We start from the raw sequence: 21,837 nt of genomic DNA on the forward strand, positions 1-21,837 counted from the left end.
ATAATAATAGGAGTAAATTAGAAAGCTGCTTAAAATTGCATGCTCTATCTGAATCACGAAAGAAAAAATTTTGGTTCAGTGTCCCTTTAAGAGAAACCTTTTTCAAGAAACCTTACAGTGCTGCAACTGAGTTTTAACCCCACAAAAGGTTAAATACACAGTTAATGTCCCCTCAGGTGCCACAATGTATTGTTGCTAAACAGAATCAGTGATTCCGTGCATTAACTGGTTCTGATTTAGCCACTGGCATTGTGGTTCATGAGCGGAATTTAACTACTTGATTAACCCCTTTGTGTGGATGGTTGGGTTGTGTAAATACATGCAGGCCAGCGTTTTTGTATTAATAAAATATGCTATGTCCCTTTAATTAACTACCATTTTATAAACATTCATAGAGATGCTTACACTGCATACATTGTTATGCTGTTCATGTCTTTGTAGGGTTTAATAAGAAACTTTTTAGCATTATTTTATTAATGTTTTATTTTGACATATGGGATTATAACCACATTTGTCAGTTGTATTTGTAATATTTTAATTAGCCATTTTTTATTAAAAGATTTGTTTTGCAATTTTATTGGAACAAGTACCTATATATCTTCATATGTTTGCACAATTTAATCATAGAAATTAAAACACAGTATTTATATTTCCTAAATAATGGTGTTTTTGGGATATATTTATGTATGTTATTGATATTCACAGGTTTTTTTAACCCTTTGAGTGCTAAGCACTTTCCCACCAGGTTGCTAATATTTTCTAAGTTTTTTTTAAAAAAAAAAATATTTTGGAAAAAAAAAAATTTAACTTTTTTTTTTTTACAGACCCCCAAGACTTACACTGTTGGAAAGGTTAGGCGATTACCTTTCCAATAGTGGGTCTTGGGGGTCTGTAGCTGCTTAGATGCCTGAGATACAGGCTTCTAAGCAGCATGCCCCCTCCTCATATACTTAACATTGTTAAGTATAAATAAAGTTGCGCGGTGACGTCATCACGTCATTGCGCGTAACGTCACCGCGCATCACGTGAAGCCCCGGCGATGCCTGTCACTCTACAGGCATGATCGCCGGGGTAGGAGCAGTTAAAATCCCCCAGATCTCCCTCAAGGTGGGAGAGTGCTCATGACGGCTCTGAGCCATCATCAGCACCAGAGTGAGAAACTCTGTGACGGCTCAGAGCCGTCATTAGCACTCAAAGGGTTAAAGGGATTGTTTAAAGGGATATAACACCAAAAAAACATTTATTTAGTGATTCAGACAGAGCATACAATTTTAAATAAAAATTACAAATCACTTCTATTATCAAATTTGCTTTGTTCCCATGATATTCTGTGTTAAAGAAATACCTAGGTAGGCATCTAGAGCACTACATAGCAAGAAACAGTGCTGCCATCTAGTGCTCCTGCAAATTGATAACATTCTTGCAACACTGCTGCCATATAGTGCTCAGACACATGCATACTCCTGAGCTTACGTCACTGCTTTTCAACAAAAGATACCAAGAGAACAAATAAAATTGCTAATTGAAGTAAATCAGAAAGTTAGAAAAAAAAGTTCATAGCAATCCAAGAATGAGACCAAAAGCGGGTCTTCTGAGGGCAAGATAAAAATGTATTATCACATATTAAAAAGGAGGGCAGACTCCAGACAAAGGGAAACGAGAAAAAAAAGTCTGACCGGTTTCGGTCTCACATGTCTATGACTACGGTCTGTGAGACCAAAACTGTTCAGACTCTTTTTTTTCTCGTTTTCCTTTGTCTGGATCTGCCCTCCTTTTTAATATGTGATAATACATTTTGGTTTTTATCTTGACCTCAGAAGTCATGCTTTTGGTCTCATTCTTGGATTGCTATGAACTGTTCTTTCTATTATTTACCTTGGAGTACTGGGACTCCTCATTGCCCATAGCAGTCCTAATTGCTGTGGAGTGCTGCTATTCACACAGACGTTTCGGATTTGCGAGCCTGTGACGTCATCTGAACTGAGCGGTGTTGTGCATTGCAGATCAGTTGGTCTTAGTACGCAGAAAGAAGGAGTGAGTGTTTTGCCTCTACACCTCGAGAAGTCTCTAAGAGTGGACCTGATCAGCTACCTAGGACCCAGCCCTGCAGATTGTTTGGTCGGTGAATTGGGGTCTTGTTTGCCATCCTGGGCAAACTGCCCCCTACCCGGATCAACTTCTTTTCAGATAAGACTGGTACTTGGTTTGTTTATCGCCAATACTTGATCTTTGCCTCCTCTGCTTTCCATATATACACAGATACTCTGCCATTTCACATCCTCTCACACATTGGGGGATCTGGATTACTATTTAGGGGTAGGAGAGGCTACGGCCTCAGTATCCTTAGTTTCTGGACATTGCTTACCCTTTCATTTGAGTGGAATTAACTATCTACATACCGCACACTGCATGTTGTGCTTTTGTAACGGCTCAGTTTAATATTCATCTATTGATTTATTATGTGTCACATACCAGGCCTTTACTCCATGCGGTTTTTTGCTCTTGCTCTTTTACAAATTAGAAAGTTGTTTAACATTGCATACTCTAACTAAATCATGCAAGAAACATTTTGGGTTTGATATCCCTTTAAAGGAAAATTAAACTGCTACTCGATATGCCATCATTTTCCTCCTTCGCCTGAACTCTCTTCAGAGATGTTCTCTTATAGTTTACAGGTGTTGGTTGATGAAGCTCTGCTTTGTCATTAAGGGCGTCACCATCTGTAGCTGAAGTATTCTTACTCCGCCGTTTGTTTACACGTATCGTCCACTTCAGGTTATCATACACAATACAGAGTCAGATGTTTACATTTCTGCAAAAACAACTCAACTGTGAAGAAGCTGATCTGTGATTGTTCTTCTGTCGCACAGTGCAAACATATGTGTGCTACAAGATGGAGGCGCCCAGTATGAAGATATGGAGCTTGACCAATCATCACCTGTAAAGAGATAAAATAAGATCTGCAGGTGCAGGGGGACAAACAATATCATGGTGAGTTTTAGCCATGCTACTGTAGTTGCCTAATGTCTCTTTAGTGCTAAAATTGGCACAAAAATAAGGAGATGACAATAATTAATATGGTGGCAGGATCCCTTAAACACCAGAAACATAACACAATATATTTATAAAGTGTCCAGTGTAAATAAACATTAGTTTTAACAATCACATGTACAGTTCATAAAATGCAATTCTGAGGTTGTAAACATAACAGAACTAAAATATTACAGTGCAAGTCCATCGGCTTATTATTTTCTGTGCCATCGGACATCACATTGTATTCATAGATTATTAATTGGAAGTGATCCGTTCTGAATTGTGCTGTAGTACATCCTTTTTCTTGCACAACTAAGAACAGTCAATAGTATCAATAGCAGCGCTAGTAAAACAAGGCCAATTGCTAAAAGAGATATTAGGGCTATGTATGCTTCCCTGCCAGAGAGATCCTTCCCCAGGAACGGTATTCCAGTAGGGTAGCCAGCTGCAAAACACAAAAAAGAAACCATAAAATACATTTCTAAGTCATAAAGTTGTACAAACAATACTAGAAGGAGTATACTTGCCTGGCGGAACATTATCTGGCTCTGTAAATAAAGTAAAAAACAGTTAGTTTTATAAACACATGTAGATTTTTTTTAACAAGCTCAGAATGTGCCATAGGTGTAGGAACAAGGGCTACAGTAGATATTTTTATAGTCACAGGTAAACTTGGAGGGGAAAAATGAGCTGTGGCAACTAAATTCAAAAATATATCATGGTATCAATATTTTTTTAAAAAAACTAGAAGCCACCTTAAAAATTTAGGTGCAGGAAAAGTTTCAAATTGTTTGCTGTGTGGGTGTGCATTTGTTGTGTGGGTATGTTTATGAGAATTTTACTTTTTTTATTTTTATTTGAATTTGACATTAATGTACAGTAATCATTTGCAACAAAGAGGTCATTACAATTACTTGGGCAAAGTCTTGTTTGAATAAACTAGTCCAGAGAGACTCCCAGGGTTCCCATATCAGGCAGAAATCATTCATTTGTTTTTTCTCTCTGAGAACATAATTTTCCATGGTTTTGATATAATTTACACAGTCTACTACTCCCTGCCATCTGGGAGTTGGTCTTTTTTCCAATTCCTTGTGATGAGCAATTTAGTGGAGGTGAGGATATACAATAGCAAACACTGTTTGGGCTTGGTATGTCTGTCTACGCCCTAGGTGGAGTATTGCCAGGGCTGGTTCTAGTACCTCTAGGAGGCCTAAGTCTTTGCAGGCTGCTTCTACTCTGGACCAATAGCTTTCTAGTCTAGGACATGACCACCAGATATGGAGGGGGGTTCCCAACATTTTCTCCACCACATGGGGGAGTGTTCGGGAAATAGTTTTTGCAGTTTTGCTGGTACCCAATGCCACCTCTTCATGATCTTAAAGTACAGTTCGTAAAGAGTGACACAATGAGTAGTTTATTTTGTAATGCAAATCGCCCTGGCCCACTCCTCCTATGTATAGGACAACTGGAGCTCCATCTCCCAAGCCTCCATGTGCACTGTTTTGGGGGATATCTGCTCCTCTATTAGACATGTATAATGTGTGGAGAGAGGCTTATGAAGCTGGAGACCAGTCACCCGTCTTGTTTCCCAGGGAGTGTGCTGTAATTTGTGCCAGGATTCCTGACAACCCTTAACTATTTCATTGCCAATGTGAATTTTAGATTGCTGATGAGGGGGAAGCCAGAGTAGGTCCACCAAATCAACGTACGCCGGCAATGAAGCTTGTTCCAGATCCCTCCACATTGTTGGCGGGAGGTCCTGTCCCCATGCAGTCACATGGGATATCATTGCTGCTTCATAATATGCTTTCACACTAGGGAGGCCAATACCCCCCTCTCTGTTGGAGATTGTAGTATGTGCGCTGCCACCCGGGGTCTGTTATTATTCCAGGTATAGGAGTTGAATAGCGCTTGAAATTTATGGAGCAGGGTTGCTGATATTGGGATGGGAATGCATCAAAATAGGTAGGTGAGTTTGGAAGAATCATCATCTTGAGGGCAGCTACTCTTCCCATCCAAGTTATTTCTCCATATCTCTTAGAGTTAAGCTCTGAAGTGATCACAGCCAAGAGGGTCTCATAAACCTTTAAATACTTTTTTTGTAGTATTGCAATAAAATAACAGAACATTTTCTGAACATTTAAAAACCTTGCTTACTGCAGTTGTTTTTCAATGGTCAAACACCACCCACCCCTTGACTTGTTACTGACATAGATAAAGTTAACCGCTGTCATTCTGTTTGCAAAACGTACACTGTGCTACAGTATCTTACCACTTCCTCTGAGATTAGTTAGGGATTGATACGTGGTATCACAGTGTCTACAGTACAAATTTCCAATTTTTAGAATTGGAAACCCACAATTTTCAGGGTTAGATGACAGAAAAAGGTGAATAATAATAGTATACTGCAAAGTTCAATTCAATTATTTACCTAAACAATAAATAATGTGTTTAATGTCCCCATAAACATGTCTACAACAAAAAAATGCTAGAAAATTGTATGAAATGCTACAGATTACTGTAACAATCTGCCGTAAATCTCTATATTATATAATGCAATATTATAATTGACAAATTTGCTCAAAATGTAGGAGCTATCCCATATACATGCATAGAACAGTGATTTAGCCCCTTGATTACAGAAAACAGATGGGTATTTAAAATGAATAAATATTGGGTACTAACATACAGGTCAGTTACGCAACCGTGGTTTCATTTCTCGATTACCAGTGTATGTTTTGGGCAAACAAAGGTTCAGTCAAGGCTGCATAACACTGCTAGATGTAAGCATGGCGGAAGTGATGCGGAGCTATGCGGGAAGTGCATGCCACATGAAGGGGAGAGGTGCTGTTGTCAGCCTGCACCTCTACCTTCCTAAGTAGCAGAGCCAGAACACATTCCAGAACACTTTTTTATAGGTGCTGCTGGTGCCCTGGTTAGTTGAGGTCTGCTTTTATTAATGGCTTTACATAGAGGATAGATAATCCGTTAATCTGTTCCACTGACTTTATGTTTTTATGGCACAATTAATCACCGCTAGGAAAGAAGTACATTTTGGCCATTTGGGGCTTGAGAAGTCTTATAAAAAGTTGTCTTATTAGCTTTATATATCCTTTGTACAACATACCTGATCTTTCTTTTACTGTAAACGTTGTTTCCATGCCAGCATGTATGTGATCTGCTACATGGCAATGCAAAAGCCACATTCCAGGGTTACCAGCCACTAGTTCTATGGTCTGAAATGTCCCAGGAAACAGGTCGTACACATCAGCTCGGTGTTCTTTGTCATTCTGTAAACCATAGTGACATACAAGAGATATAGTCACGTCATATTCATTTGAGGATAAAGTTCAAATTGCTTGAATTTAAGAAATAATGCATTATATACAAATGAAGAACCACATTCAAAAATTAAAACATGATGCTAATATATTTTTGCATGAAGAAAGTTTAGTTAAATATGTCTAAACTTATGTGAAAACTAAATACACACAGCGAGAAGCACACTCATAGGAGCGAACAACCAGCTCAATACTATTGTTAGCCTGTTCTATGACGATTTGCCTCCTGGGTGCAGCCTTTTTTTAGCCCAGTAATGCTTTTCACAATGTACAACTTGTAGTATATCAGTCTGATCCCGCCTATTACGGTCATCCAGCTCCGAAATACCAGGCAATTCCTTCTACTCTGTGAAAAGTATTGCTGAGTGTCACGGCCGTGCCTGGATTTGAACCTGGGACTCCTGGTTTTCACTTCCTGCCTTGACATTGTGATTGATTTCCTTTGTTTGTGCCTCTGTTCTGCTTCCTGAATTCCTGTCTTGAGTTCTGGCATATGCCCAGCTTGATCCTGAAATCAAGGACCCTGGCTCTGATACCAGTGTATGCCCAGCTTGATCCTGAAATCAAGTACCCATAAGGGTAGTCTGTGTCTGTTGAAGGACTTCTGCTTAAACTGTTCTTTTACAAAGACTTTTGTTTGTTTATTATCATTTTGGAATATAACCTCAATTTGCTTTGCCTCTTGTTTTCCTTGCATTACCTTAGTAAAGCTTCTTCAAGAAAATACATTTTTTGTTCTGTGTTTCCATTCTGGTATAATGAGTCCTACTCACCTCTTCACACCATCTCAGGTTAACTCAGCCATCACCTTGCACATGCTCCATACCCCTGAACCTGCTGAGCCGAGCATGACAGAATGTCAAGGCCACACATTGGAGCTTGTAGAGGTGGTACCAGTTTTGAAAGCCCTACTAGAACAAGTGACAAACATGGCACAGCTAATGCAACAGTTGTTTCAAGACCTTCCTGATAAGGTGCAACATATAACACAGTCCTATGCCACAGACATTCAGACTCTATTTGACACAAATTTACTCCAGAGAAGTCTTTCACAGTTCTGACTTCCTCTGTACCTCCCAGGGCTGCCTCAGTGACATTTAAAGGAAAGTCTTCTAAAACTACAGCAGAGGGTAACATCAAAGCTGCTAAAGCACCGCTTTCGCCTACGGAGATTACAAGAAGGAGACCTCAAGGACTCTATTCTTATTGTGGGGGCTCTAGCCATGTCATCTCCTACTGTCCAATGAGACCTCCCAAGAGATCTACCCAGGACTCCCCAACTTCTAGTTCTGCTTCGCCTGCTGTGGTGACAGCTGGGAAGAGTACCTCAAATCCAACAACAAAAATGGCAGAGGTCTGGTTACATTATATCCTGGTGCAGCAACTCCCAGATGAAACTGGTACTTCTCACATCAAATCTGACTTTGCTTCTCCCCTGGAAGTCTCTGTTCCCTCTTTTCAACAGGGTTCCAGTACATCCAGTCACCAGCAGGATTCTCGTTCATCTGTTTCCTCAACCTTACAAAACCCTGTGAATCATTGTCAGGGTGCCAGGAATCAGACTGAGACGAGAAGTGCAAAAATAATCACACCTTTATTAATAGCAAAAAATAATAAAAAGTCCACAAAACAAATAACAAGCCAGGAATCAAAACCAGAGCTGGAAGTCAGACGAGCCGAGTCAGGAGCCAAAGTGAATAGTCAGACGAGCCGGAATCAGGAACAAGGAGAACAGCAGAGTCAGGAACAAGCCAGGGATCAGGAACCAGGAGGGATGTCAGACAGCCAGGTAATACACAGGAGCTCTCACAAACATGTCTGAGACAACGCAAGGGCAAAGCATACTAAACAGAGGCCCTTTAAATAATAAGTGATGACATCACAGTTCTGAGACTGCATCCTGTCTCACACTGATGATGAACACCAGCCTGGCCATAAAAGGAAGTGCAGGAAATGAGCAGCATCACACAGAATGCACCAGAGTCAGCAAGAGAGGTGAGTAAAATGGCTGCCAGCAGCACATGGCAAACAAAGGAGGGAAAAAACCCTGACAGTACCCTCCCCTCAACGACCCCTCCCCCGTGGGAGGACAAAAGGCTTATTGGGGAAACGAGCATGGAAGGAACGGAAGAGGGCGGAAGCATGAACATCAGAGGAGAGAACCCATGAACGCTCCTCCGGACCGTAGCCCCTCCAGTGAACCAAATGCTGTACGCGGCCCCTGGACATATGAGAGTCAAAAATGCTGCTGACCTCATACTCCTCATGGTTGTCAACAAAGATAGGACGGGGACGAGGCAACACAGTAGTAAACCGATTACAAACCAATGGTTTCAAGAGGGAAACATGAAAAACATTGGAGATGCGCATTGCAGGAAGAAGGTCAAGAGCGTAGGCCACAGGATTGATCCGTCAAAATATTTGAAAACGACCAACATAACGGGGAGCCAGTTTATTGGAAGGCACATGAAGGTTCAAGTTGCGGAAGGACAGCTAAACTCTCTCACCAACCTGGTAGGAAGGCGCGGGCAGACGCCTACGATCGGCCTGGAACTTTTGGCGCTGCATAGAACGATGAAGGCAATCCTGAATCTGCACCCACGTTGCCGGAGATGCTCCTCCAAAGCCGGAATACCCTGAGACATGAATCGGGCAACAAGGATGGTTGAAACCCATAATTTGCCATGAACGGGGATAACTTGGAGGAAGCATTAATAGCACTATTACGAACAAACTCTGCCCAAGGTAACAGTTCAGACCAATTATTGTGGTGATCTGAAACATAGCAAAGGAGGAACTGTTCCAGAGCTTGATTAGACTGTTCCGCAGCCCCATTGGATTGAGGGTGATATGCAGAGGAGAAGGAAAGCTGGATCCCCATTTGAGCACAAAAGGAACGCCAAAATCTGGAGACAAACTGGCTACCCCGGTCCGACACTATCTCCTTGGGTAACCCATGTAAACGGAAGACCTCCCAGGCAAAAATTGAAGCAAGCTCCTGAGTGGTAGGCAACTTCTTCAAGGGAACGTAATGTGACATTTTAGAAAAACGGTCAACCACCATAAGGATAACAGTATTGCTATTGGAAACAGGGAGCTCGACAATAAAGTCCATGGAAAGATGTGTCCAAGGACGCTCACCATTAGCAATAGGTTGAAGAAGACCCACAGCAAGATGTTGAGCGTTTCCCGGCTGTGTAGGACAAGACTTCAAACGGTGGCCCTGTAACCCACAATAGAGGCAGAACCCCTCCCTACTCCTAAAGGCCCTCTCCGTTGCGGAGAGACGCGTGAATCCCAACTGCATCGGCTCAGCCGTACCTGGTGACTCAGGACCAGGAGGCATGGGAGGAGAGGGAGGCATGGGTGGGAACGAACACGTAGGAGACAACGGAACAGGAGGCTTCCGCAAGCGCTCCTTGAAAGAGGGCCTCTCTCTGAGTCTGATGTAAATTAGGATCAAAAAAGACACCAATGCCTCGAGATCCTCTGGTAAATCTCTGGCAGCAACTTCGTCTTTAATCGCATCAGAGAGTCCATGAAAGAAGGCAGCAACAAGGGCTTCATTGTTCCAACCTACCTCTGCGGCAAGCGTACGGAACTCAATGGCATACTGAGCAACAGATCTTGTACCTTGCTGATTGGACATGAGTCATCAAATACCCTTCGAAAGGAGGCCACAAATTCAGGGTAATTTGAAAGCACAGGTTTTTTAGTCTCTCACAAGGGATTAGCCCAGGCAAGAGCTGTGTCAGAGAGTAACGAGATGAGAAATCCCACCTTAGCTCTGTCAGAGGGAAACGCCTGAGGTAACATCTCAAAGTAAATGCCCACCTGGTTCAAAAACCCTCTGCACTGATTAGGATCGCCTCCATATTGCTGAGGTAGAGGTGCAGAACCGGACATGCTCCTGGTAGGAATAGGTGCAGCAGCGTAAACAGGAGCAGCCATAACTTGCGGGACACTTTGGTCCAAATGTGCAGTGCGAGTCAGCAGGGTTTGCAGGGCTAGTGCAAATTGATCCAAGCGGTGATCCGGTTTATCCATCCTGGAAATTATGGCAGGTAAAGGTGGATTATTAGCACCATCAGGATTCATGGCCCTTGCATAATGTTAGGGTGCCAGGAATCAGACTGAGACGAGAAGTGCAAAAATAATCACACCTTTATTAATAGCAAAAAATAATAAAAAGTCCACAAAACAAGCCAGGAATCAAAATCAGAGCTGTTAGTCAGACGAGCCGAGTCAGGAGCCAAAGCGAATAGTCAGACGAACTGAGTCAGGAGCCAAAGCGAGTAGTCAGACAAGCCGGAATCAGGAACAAGGAGAACAGCAGAGTCAGGAACAAGCCACGGATCAGGAACCAGGAGGGACGTCAGACAGCCAGGTAATACACAGGAGCTCTCACAAACAGGTCTGAGACAATGCAAGGGCAAAGCATACTGAACAGAGGCCCTTTAACAGGAGAATTCTGAGACCGCATCCTGTTCACACTGATGATGAGCACCAGTCTGGCCATAAAAGGAAGTGCAGGAAATGAGCAGCATCACACAGTATGCAAGAGTCAGCAAGAGAGGTGAGTAAAATGGCTGCCAGCAGCACATGTCAAACAAAGGAGGGAAAAAAACCCTGACAATCATATATCACCAATTCTAGCTGGAACCTTACCACCCACAGTATCCTCTGGCACAGAGGAAGAGGATTCAGATGTTTCTTTCTACAATTTATGAATGTTCAGACTCTGAAGAGTCAGAGCCCTAAACTGCAATCTGGAGAAGGAAACCAGGTCATCTGCCTAAACGCTCCAGAATAAAATCTAAATATCAAGGAACCACTGTTGCAGCTCTTTGCCAGGACTTTCTTCATAAAGGCCAGTAGACCAACATTATACCTCCTGATTGTATCCTTGCCTCTGATGGGACTCTGGTCAGTAAAGTGGACCTTCTAAGATATGAAGAAGCTAAGGCCAATCAGAGAGTATCCTTGAGAAGGGGGTACTGTCACGGCCGTGCCTGTATTTGAACCTGGGACTCCTGGTTCTCAGCCTGTTTATCTTTTCCTGCGCCACCAGAGGTATATGTTTATGTTTGCAGCATTTTGGAGACCTGTTACCTGCAGTGGATTACTCTCTGGCTCCATCTGCTTTTCAGCTGCAGGTAGTTTTGTAATCAGCTCTGTTATAAAGGCTTTCTGCCTTGACATTGTGATTGATTTCCTTTGTTTGTGCCTCTGTTCTGCTTCCTGAATTCTTGTCTTGTTGGTGGATTCCTGACTTCTGAACTCGGCTTGCCGATTGACCATTTTTTTTTCTGGATTCTCCTTATGCTTTATGACAGATTGGAATGCTTTCCTGGTTATAGACCCTTGGCTTGTATTCTGTCAATTCTTTTTTATCCTGTTTCTTCAGCCTCTTACAGCAATTCCTCTGCTGTGAGAACTGTAAGCTTACCTGGCTGATGAGTCTAGCACCTCTGCTTTGAGAACTGTATGTTTATCTACTTGCTGAGTCTAAGCAACTCTACTGTGATATTTGTGTATCTAGAAGCCAAGCATCTCTGCTGTGAGACTGAACGCCTCTTCTGTGAGTACCTGTATACTTCCTTGGCAGTTGGTACTAAACTCCACTGCTGTAAGAACTGTATGTTAATCTGCTTGCTGAGTCTAAGCAACTATACTGTGACATCTGTTTATCCTGAAGCCAAGTACCTCTGCTGTGAGTAACTGTGTACTTCCTTGGCTGTTGGTACTAAACTCCACTGCTGTAAGAACTGTATGTTTATCTGCTTGCTGAGTCTAAGCAACTCTACTGTGACATTTGTGTATCCTGAAGCCAAGCATCTCTGCTGTGAGTCTAAACAACTCTACTGTGATACTGGTATATGATTTACTTGTTCCTGAAACCAAGTTCCCTTACTGATATTCTGGCGTATGCTCTGCCTGTTCCTGAAACAAAGTTTCCTTAATGAGATACTGATGTATGCACAGCCTGTTCCTGAAACCAAGTTTCCTTACTGAGATACTGGCTTATGCTCAGCATGTTCCCGAAACCAAGGACCCTGTCTCTGATACCCGTGTATGCCCAGCTTGATCCTGAAATCAAGTACCCATAAGGGTAGTCTGTTTGTTGAAGGACTTCTGCTTAAATTGTTCTTTTACTTTTGTTTATTATCAGGTTGGAATAATAACCTCAATTTGCTTTGCCTCTTGTTTTCCTTTCATTACCTTAGTAAAGTTCTTCAAGAAAAGACCTTCTTTGTTCTGTGTTTCCATTCTGGTATACTCAGGCCTACTAATCTCTTCACACCCTCTAAGATTAACTAAGCCATCACTTTGCAGACGCTCCATACCCCTGAACCTGCTCAGCCGAGCATAACACTGGGCTAAAAAGCAGCTGCAGCCAAGTGATAAATCACCAGAGAACAGGCTAACAATCGGCTAGATTACGAGTTTTGCGGTAACAGGGGTGCGGTGCTAACTTGCACGTTATTGCACGTTATTGTGTGCTCCATACCACACTCCAATACCAGCGCTGCTTAAGTCAGCGGTAAGTTGGTGGTACGTGCTTGTGCACGATTTCCCCATAGAGATCAATGGGGAGAGACGGCTGAAAATAAGCCTAACACCTGCCAAAAAGCAACGTAAAGCTCCTTAACGCAGCCCCATTGATTCCTATGGGGAAACAAATTTTATATTTACACCTAACATCCTAACATGAACCCCGAGTCTAAACACCCCTAAATCTTACACTTATTAACCCCTAATCTGCCGCCCCCGACATAGCCGACACCTGCATTATACTTATTTACCCCTAATCTTCTGCCCCCAACATCGCCGACACTTACATTATATTTATTAACCCCTAATCTCCCGCCCACAATGTCACCACAAGCTACCTAAATTTATTAACCCCTAATCTGCCCCCCCAACGTCGCAGCCACTATAATAAACATATTAACCCCTAAACCGCCGCACTCCCGCCTCGCAAACACTAGTTAAATATTATTAACCCCTAATCTGCCGCCCCTAACATCGTTGCCACCTACCTACATTTATTAACCCCTAATCTGCCGCCCCCAACGTCGCCGCCACTTTACTAAATTTGTTAACCCCTAAATCTAAGTCTAACCCTAACCCAAACACCCCCTAACTTAAATATAATTACAATAAATCTAAATAAACCCTACAATTAATAACTAAATAATTCCTATTTAAAAATAAATACTTACCTATAAAATAAACCCTAAGCTAGCTACAATATAACTAATAGTTACATTGTATCTATCTTAGGGTTTATTTTTATTTTAACTAGGTAGAATAGTTACTAAATAGTTATTAACTACTTAATAACTACCTAGCTAAAATAAATACAAATTGACCTGTAAAATAAAACCTAACCTAAATTACACTAACACCTAACACTACAATTAAATAAATTCCCTAAATGAAATACAATTAAATAAATTAAATACAATTAGCTAAATTACAAAAACAAACAAACACTAAATTACAGAAAATAAAAAACAAATTACAAGATCTTTAAACTAATAACATCTAATCTAATAGCCATATCAAAATAAAAAAAGCCCACCCAAAATAAAAAAAAACCCTAGACTAAACTAAACTACCAATAGCCCTTAAAAGGGCCTTTTGCGGGGCATTGCCCCAAAGAAATCAGCTTTTTTACCTGTAAAAAAAATACAACTCCCCAACAGTAAAACCCACAACCCACACAACCAACTCCCCAAATAAAACCCTAACTAAAGAAACCTAAGCTCCCCATTGCCCTGAAAATTGCATTTGGATGGGCATTGCCCATAAAAGGGCATTTAGCTCTATTTCAGCCCAAAGCCCTAACCTAAAAATAAAACCCACCCAAAAAATCCTAACACTAACCCACTGAAGATCCACTTACAGTTTTGAAGAGCCGACATCCATCCTCAACGAAGCCGGGAGAAGTCTTCATCCAAGCGGCAAGATGTCCTTAACGAAGCCGGCATCTTCTATCTTCATCCTTCCGACAGGGAGTGGGTCCATCTTCAAGACGTCCGGCGCCGAGCATCCTCTTCTTACGACGTCTTCTTGCTGAATGAAGGTTCCTTTAAATGACGTCATCCAAGATGGCGTCCCTTAGATTCCGATTGGCTGATAGAATTCTATCAGCCAATCGGAATTAAGGTAGAAAAAACATCAGCCAATAGGATTGACCTCACATTCATTTGGCTGATTGGAATAGCCAATAGGATTGAAGTTCAATCCTATTGGCTGATTGCATCAGCCAATAGGATTTTTTCTACCTTAATTCCGATTGGCTGATAGAATTCTATCAGCCAATCGGAATCTAACGGACGCCATCTTGGATGACATCATTTAAAGGAACCTTCATTCAGCAAGAAGACGTTGTAAGAAGCGGATGCTCCACGCCGGATGTCTTGAATATGGACCCACTCCACGTCGCAAGGATGAAGATAGAAGATGCCGTCTGGGTGAAGACTTCTGCCCGTCTGGAGGACCACTTCTGCCGGCTTCGTTGAGGACATATTGCCGCTTGGATGAAAACTTCTCCCGGCTTCGTTGAGGATGGATGTCGGCTCTTCAAAATTGTAAGTGGATCTTCAGGGGGTTAGTGTTAGGATTTTTTAAGAGTGTATTGGGTGGGTTTTATTTTTAGGTTAGGGCTTTAGGCTGTAATAGAGCTAAATGCCCTTTTTTAGTTAGGGTTTTATTTGGGGGGTTGGTTGTGTGGGTGGTGGGTTTTACTGTTGGGGCTTGTTTGTATTTTTATTTACAGGTAAAAGAGCTGATTTCTTTGGGGCAATTCCCCACAAAAGGCCCTTTTAAGGGCTATTGGTAGTTTAGTTTAGGCTAAGGTTTTTTTTTATTTTGGGTGGGCTTTTTTATTTTGATAGAGCTATTAGATTAGGTGTAATTAGTTTAAAGATCTTGTAATTTGTTTTTTATTTTCTGTAATTTAGTGGGGGGTGGGTTTGTAATTTAGCTAATTGTATTTAATTTAATTTATTGTATTTAATTTAGGGAATTTATTTAATTGTAGTGTAGTGTTAGGTGTTAGTGTAAGACAGGTTCGGTTTATTTTACAGGTAAATTTGTATTTATTTTAGCTAGGTAGTTATTAAATAGTTAATAACTATTTAATAACTATTCTACCTAGTTAAAATAAATACAAACTTGCCTGTGAAATAAAAATAAACCCTAAGATAGAAAACAATGTAACTATTAGTTATATTGTAGCTAGCTTAGGGTTTATTTTACAGGTAAGTATTTATTTTTAAATAGGAATTATTTAGTTAAAGTTAGTAGGTTTTATTTAGATTTATTTTAATTATTTTTAAGTTAGGGGGTGTTAGGGTTAGACTTAGATTTAGGGGTTAATAAATTTAGTATAGTGGCGCGACGTTGGGGGCGGCAGATTAGGGGTTAATAAATGTAGGTAGGTGGCGGCGATGTTAGGGGCGGCAGATTAGGGGTCAATAATATTTAACTAGTGTTTGCGAGGCGGAAGTGCGGAGGTTTAGGGGTTAATATGTTTATTATAGTGGCGGCGATGTCCGGAGCGACAGATTAGGGGTTAATAATTTTATTATAGTGTTTGCAATGCGGGAGGGCCTCGGTTTAGGGGTTAATAGGTAGTTTATGGGTGTTAGTGTACTTTTTAGCACTTTAGTTATGAGTTTTATGCAACGGCTTTGTAGTGTAAAACTCATAACTACTGACTTTAAAATGCTTTACGAACCTTGACGGGATAGGATGTACCGCTCACTTTTTGGCCTCCCAGGACAAACTCGTAATACCGGCGCTATGGAAGTCCCATAGAAAAATACTATACGCAATTTGCGTACGTTGATTTGCGGTAAGGCCAAAAAAGTGTGCGGTGCCCCTAAATCTGCAAAACGCTGCTTTTTCACCTTACCGCAAAACTCGTAATCTAGACGCAAGTTATTGAGATGGTTGTTCCTGTGAGTGTACTTCTCTCTGTGTGAATTATAGGAAAACTAGAAGCAAATCCAAGATTGTACACACCCGATCCATAGGGATCAATTGCTTATTGGCTGTTAAATGACAACCCTCACAACTCTGCGTGAGCATGCCTGGTAGAACATCTCTTAAAAAAATAAGTTTTTAAAATAACAGAGAAAAAATATATAAAATATTTGTATATGCACTAAACACTCCCACTGTTTAGGAGTAAAGTTTATGTTTTTAAAAGCTTGCTTTTTAATATTACACAATTAGGTTTTTGCAAATTATAAATGTGTTATTTACATGCCAAATTATCATAATAAATAGTCTAACAAGATTTGGCAATAGAAAAATTAAAGGACATAATTCAATCCCAGTCTTTAAACATTTATATAATTCATGAAAAAGAACACGTTATATTGTCTTTGTATTAAAAAGCTTGTATTAAATCTGTTAAATTTGATTTTCAAGGATGTGCTTTTCTGGACCTTAAAGGGACAGTCTAATCCGAAACAAACTTTCATTATTCAGATAGAGCATGTAATTTTAAACAATTTTCAAATTTACATCTATCACCAATTTTGCTTTGTTCCCTTGGTATTCTTAGTTGAAAGCTAAACCTACGAGGTTCAAATGCTAATTTCTAAGCCCTTGAAGGCCACCTCTCATCTCAGGGCATTTTGACCGTTTTTCACCACTAGAGGGTGTTAGTTCACGTGTTTCATATAGATAACACTATACTCACGCATGTGCAGTTCCTAGAAACCAGCACTGATTGGCTAAAATCCAAGTCTGTCAAAAGAACTAAAATAAGGGGGCAGTCTGCAGAGGCTTAGCTACAAGGTAATCAGAGGTAAAAAGTGTATTATAGCTGTGTTGGTTATGCAAAACTAGGGAATGGGTAATGAAGGAATTATCTTTTAAAACAATAAATATTCTGCTGTAGACTGTCCCTTTAAGGACTGGTTGCCCATTGGTTGAAATACAGAATTACCGCTGCTTTAAATGGTGGACCATAATGCCTCACAAGCATAAAAACAGCAAAAATGTCTCAGTACAGGAATATCCTTTTGCAAAAGGACTGTACATTTTGTAATATCCTCTTTTAGATACAGCTAAAAATGACTTAAAGGGATATGAAACACAGAATTGTTCTTTCATGATTCAGATAGAACATAACATTTTAAACAACTTTCTAATTTACTTCTATTATCAAATTGACATTCTTTTCTTGCTATCCTTTGTTGCAAAGATTACCTAGATTGGATTAAGAGCAGCAACTCACTACTGGGCTACACATATATGCCTCTTGTCATTGGCTTATCTGATATGTTCAGCTAGCTCCCAGTAGTGCATTACTGATGCTTCAACATAGGATACCAAGAGCACAAAGCAGATTTGATAATAGAAGAAAGCTGGAAAGTTGTTTTATATTTTGTAATGTTACCTAAAGGTAAAGGTTTTTCTTTCATGATTCAGAGAGAACATACAATTTTAATTATGCTTACCTGATAATTTAATTTCCATCGTGGGGAGGAGAGTCCACGGCTTCATTCATTACTTGTGGGAATTAAGAACCTGGGCACCAGGAGGAGGCGAAGACACCCCAGCCAAAGGCTTAAATACCTCCCCCACTTCCCTCATCCCCCAGTCATTCTGCCGAGCGAACAAGGAACAGTAGGAGAAATATCAGGACATAAATGGTGCCAGAAGAATAATATTAATTTTTGGTCCGCCCACCGGAGCAACAGGGGGGAGCCGTGGACTCTCCTCCCCACAATGGAAATTAAATTATCAGGTAAGCATAATTTATATTTTCCATCTAAAGGGGAGGAGAGTCCACGGCTTCATTCATTACTTGTGGGAACAAATACCCAAGCTCTAGAGGACACTGAATGAAACCGGGAGGGTAAAAGGCGGACCCTAATCTGAGGGCACCACAGCCTGTAAAACCTTTCTCCCAAAAACTGCTTCCGCCAAAGTAAAAATGTCAAATTTGTAAAGGTATGTAAGGAGGACCAAGTAGCTGCCTTACAAATCTGCTCCATAGAGGCCTCATTCTTGAAGGCCCAAGAAGAAGCCACAGCTCTAGTTGAATGAGCCGTGATCCTCTGAGGAGGCTTATGTCCCACTGTCTCGTAGGCCAAGCGAATCATGCTCCGCAATCAAAAGGACAAAGAAGTTAAAGAGGCTCCTTGCCCCTTGCGCTTCCCTGAAAACCACAAAAAGAGATGTAGACTGTCTGAAATCCTTCGTAGCCTGAAGATAAAACTTCAAAGCTCGAACCACATCCAAATTATGAAGTAACCTCTCCTTAGGAGAAGAAGGGTAAGGACACAAAGAAGGAACAACTATTTCCTGATTGATGTTATCGGTAGACACAACCTTGGGAAGAAATCCCAAACTAGTGCGAAGAACAGCCTTATCAGCGTGAAAATCCAGATAAGGAGGCTCATATTGCAAGGCCGCCAACTCAGATACTCTGGGTTCCGATGCAATAGCCAACAAAAACAGAACCTTCCAAGAAAGTAACTTAATGTCAAGAGAGTGCATAGGTTCAAACGGAACTCTCTGCAACACCTTCAGAACCAACTTCAAGCTCCAGGACTGTCTAAAAACAGGCCTTATTCTAGACAGAGTCTGAACAAAATAATGAATATCAGGAAGCTCAGAGAGCCTCTTGTGCAACAGAACAGATAAAGCCGAAATCTGTCCTTTCAAGGAACTGGCAGCAAGCCCCTTCTCCAGTCCATCCTGGAGAAAGGACAGAATCCTGGATACCTTAACCTTGTGCCAAGGATATCCATACTTCTCACACCAGGACAAGTAAGTCCTGCACACCTTATGATAGATGCGACGAATGACCGGCTTCCTGGCCTGAACGAGAGTATCAATCACTCTCTCAGAGAATCCGCTCTTAGCTAAGACTAAGCGTTCAATCCCCACGCAGTCAGCCTCAGAGGATCTAGATTTTGATGTTGAAAGGGACCCTGTACCAACAGATCCCTGCGACAGGGTAACTTCCATGGAGGAGACGATGACATCCCCACTAGATCCGCAAACCACGTCCTCCGCGTCCACGACAGAGCAATCAGAATAGCCGATGCTTGCTCCTGCATGATGCGGGCCACTACTCGAGGTAGAAGAGGCAACGGTGGAAAAATGTAAACTAGGTTGAACCCCCAAGGTACCTGCTGGGGATCCCTGGATCGCGACTCGTATCTGGGTATCTTGCAATTGAGTCTGGACGCCATGAGATCTATCTAGGCGTCCCCCATATGAGACAAATCTCTGCAAACACCTCGGGAAGGAGAGACCATTCCCCCGGATGGAAGGATTCCCTGCTTAGAAAATATGCTTCCCAGTTGTCCACACCCGGAATGTGGATTGCCGAGAGCGAGCAGCTGTGGGACTCTGCCCATTCCAATATCCGAGAAACCTCCCTCATTCCTAGGGAGCGTCTCGTCCCCCCTGATAGTTAATGTAGGCCACCGAGGTAATGTTGTCTGTCTGGAACCTGATGAAGCTGAGTGACCCCAGGAGAGGTCACGCCTTCAGAGCATTGTAGATCGCTCAAAGTTCCAGAATATTGATAGGGAGGAGGGACTCCTCTCGAGACCAATTTTCCTGTGCCATCCTGTCACCCCAAACAGCTCCCCATCCTGCCAGACACGCGTCTATGGTCACAATCTCCTAGGACGGTCTCAGGAAGGATGTCCCTTGGGACAGTTGTTGCGGACAGATCCACCAAGAGAGGGTACCCCTTGTCCAAACGTCCAGTGAAATCTGTTGGGATAGATCTATATAAATGCTGTACCACTGTCTCAACATGCACAACTGAAGAGGTCTGAGATGGAACCTTGCGAAAGGAATGACATTGATGCTGGATACCATGAGCCCGATCACCTCCATACTCTGAGCCACAGAGGGACTGGAGGAGGACTGAGGGGCAAGACAGGGGGACGCAATCTTCCTCCGTCACTGATCTGTGAGAAATAGCTTCATGGATATAGAATCTATTATCGTTCCCAGGAACTCCACCCTGTTGCTGGGAATCATGGAGCTCCTTTCTGAGTTTATCTTTCAACCGTGAGATTGGAGTAGCGAAAGACGGGCCCTGGAATGAGTGATCCTCTGCGAGACTGAACAACGGCGCATGGACTAGGATGTCGTCCAGATAGGGCGCCACAGCAATGCCTCTAGATCTGGCCACTGCAAGTAGTGCCCCTAGAACCTTTGTAAAGACTCTCAGGGCCGTCGCCAGACCAAAGGGAAGGGCCACAAACTGGAAATGTTGGTCCAGAAACGCAAATCTCAGGAACCTAAAGTGATCCCTGTGGATCGGCACATGAAGGTAGGCATCCTTCAAGTCTACTGTTGTCATGAACTGACCCTCTTGAACAAGCGGCAGAATCGATCTGATCATTTCCATTTTGAATGATGGAACAGCCAGAAACTTTTAGGTCTAGAATCTGGCGGACCTTGTCCTCCTTCTTTGGTACCATGAAAAGGTTTGAATAGTAGACCCCTTTCTGCTGGGGGTACTGGTACAATAACTCAGAGAGAAGAGAGATCCCTCACACATTCTAGAAAGGCTTCTCTCTTTTCTGGTCTGGAAGACAGATTTCACAGGAGGAATCTGCCCCTGGGCGGATGAGATCTGAACCCTATCCTGTATCCCTAGGCGACAACCTCCAGAACCCAAGGGTCCTGAACATCCTGCAACCAGGCCTCTGAGAAGAGAGATAATCTGCCCCTTACTTGGTCCGGAGAGCTTATTCCAAGACTGAGCTGGTTTCCCAGTACCCTTGGACTGGTCTGCTTTCGCAGCGGGCTGCTGGCGTTGGGCCTTGTCCGCGCGAAAGGGACGGAAAGTAGATCCCTTAGGCTTAACCATTTTATCCTGCGGTAGGAAAGTACACATCGGTACCATTTAAAATAACAAACTTTTGCTTGTAGAGAATAAAAACTACATTTCTAACACCACATTCACTTTACCCTTCCGATTGCTTAGAGCCGGCAAAGAGAATGACTGGGGGATGGAGCTAGAGGGGGAGCTATATGGACAGCTCTGCTGTGTGCTCTCTTTGCCACTTCCTGTTGGGAAGGAGAATATCCCACAAGTAAAGGATGAATCCGTGGACTGGATACACCTTACAAGAGAAAGCACCCTTGCCTCCTGTAACCGTGGATATGATTGAGTCCAATCCTGGACCGAACAGGATCTTTCCCTGAAAGGGAAGGGATAGAAGTCTGGACTTAGAGGTCATGTCCGCAGACCATAATTTTAGCCACAGAGCCCTGCGGGCTAATACGGAAAAACCTGACACCTTTGCATTCAGGCAAATAATTTGCATATATACTCTCATGTATCTCATTGAGGGGAGTCTCCCTCTCGACCATGTCAGGCAGAGACTCACACCAATATGTCGCAGCTCCGGCAACTGCAGCTACGGCCACTGCCAGCTGAAAAACAAACCCTGTG

General features: G+C 42.2%; 1 protein-coding gene across 1 annotated transcript in view; it reads right to left on the bottom strand.

Moving 5' to 3' along the window:
* Positions 1 to 3,072: 3,072 nt before the first annotated feature.
* The window catches only part of HEPHL1 (hephaestin like 1), a 387,436-nt gene continuing 368,671 nt past the window's right edge, over positions 3,073 to 21,837 (bottom strand). The window contains exons 18-20 of the mRNA XM_053708616.1: positions 6,161 to 6,323; positions 3,561 to 3,581; positions 3,073 to 3,478 (exon numbers count right to left, since the gene is read on the bottom strand). Coding sequence (XP_053564591.1) covers positions 3,279 to 3,478; positions 3,561 to 3,581; positions 6,161 to 6,323 — 384 coding nt within the window. The 3' untranslated portion in view covers positions 3,073 to 3,278. The remainder of the gene's footprint in view (positions 3,479 to 3,560; positions 3,582 to 6,160; positions 6,324 to 21,837) is intronic.

The sequence above is a fragment of the Bombina bombina genome, chromosome 3, assembly GCF_027579735.1.
Source record: "Bombina bombina isolate aBomBom1 chromosome 3, aBomBom1.pri, whole genome shotgun sequence".
NCBI classification, from domain to species: domain Eukaryota; kingdom Metazoa; phylum Chordata; class Amphibia; order Anura; family Bombinatoridae; genus Bombina; species Bombina bombina.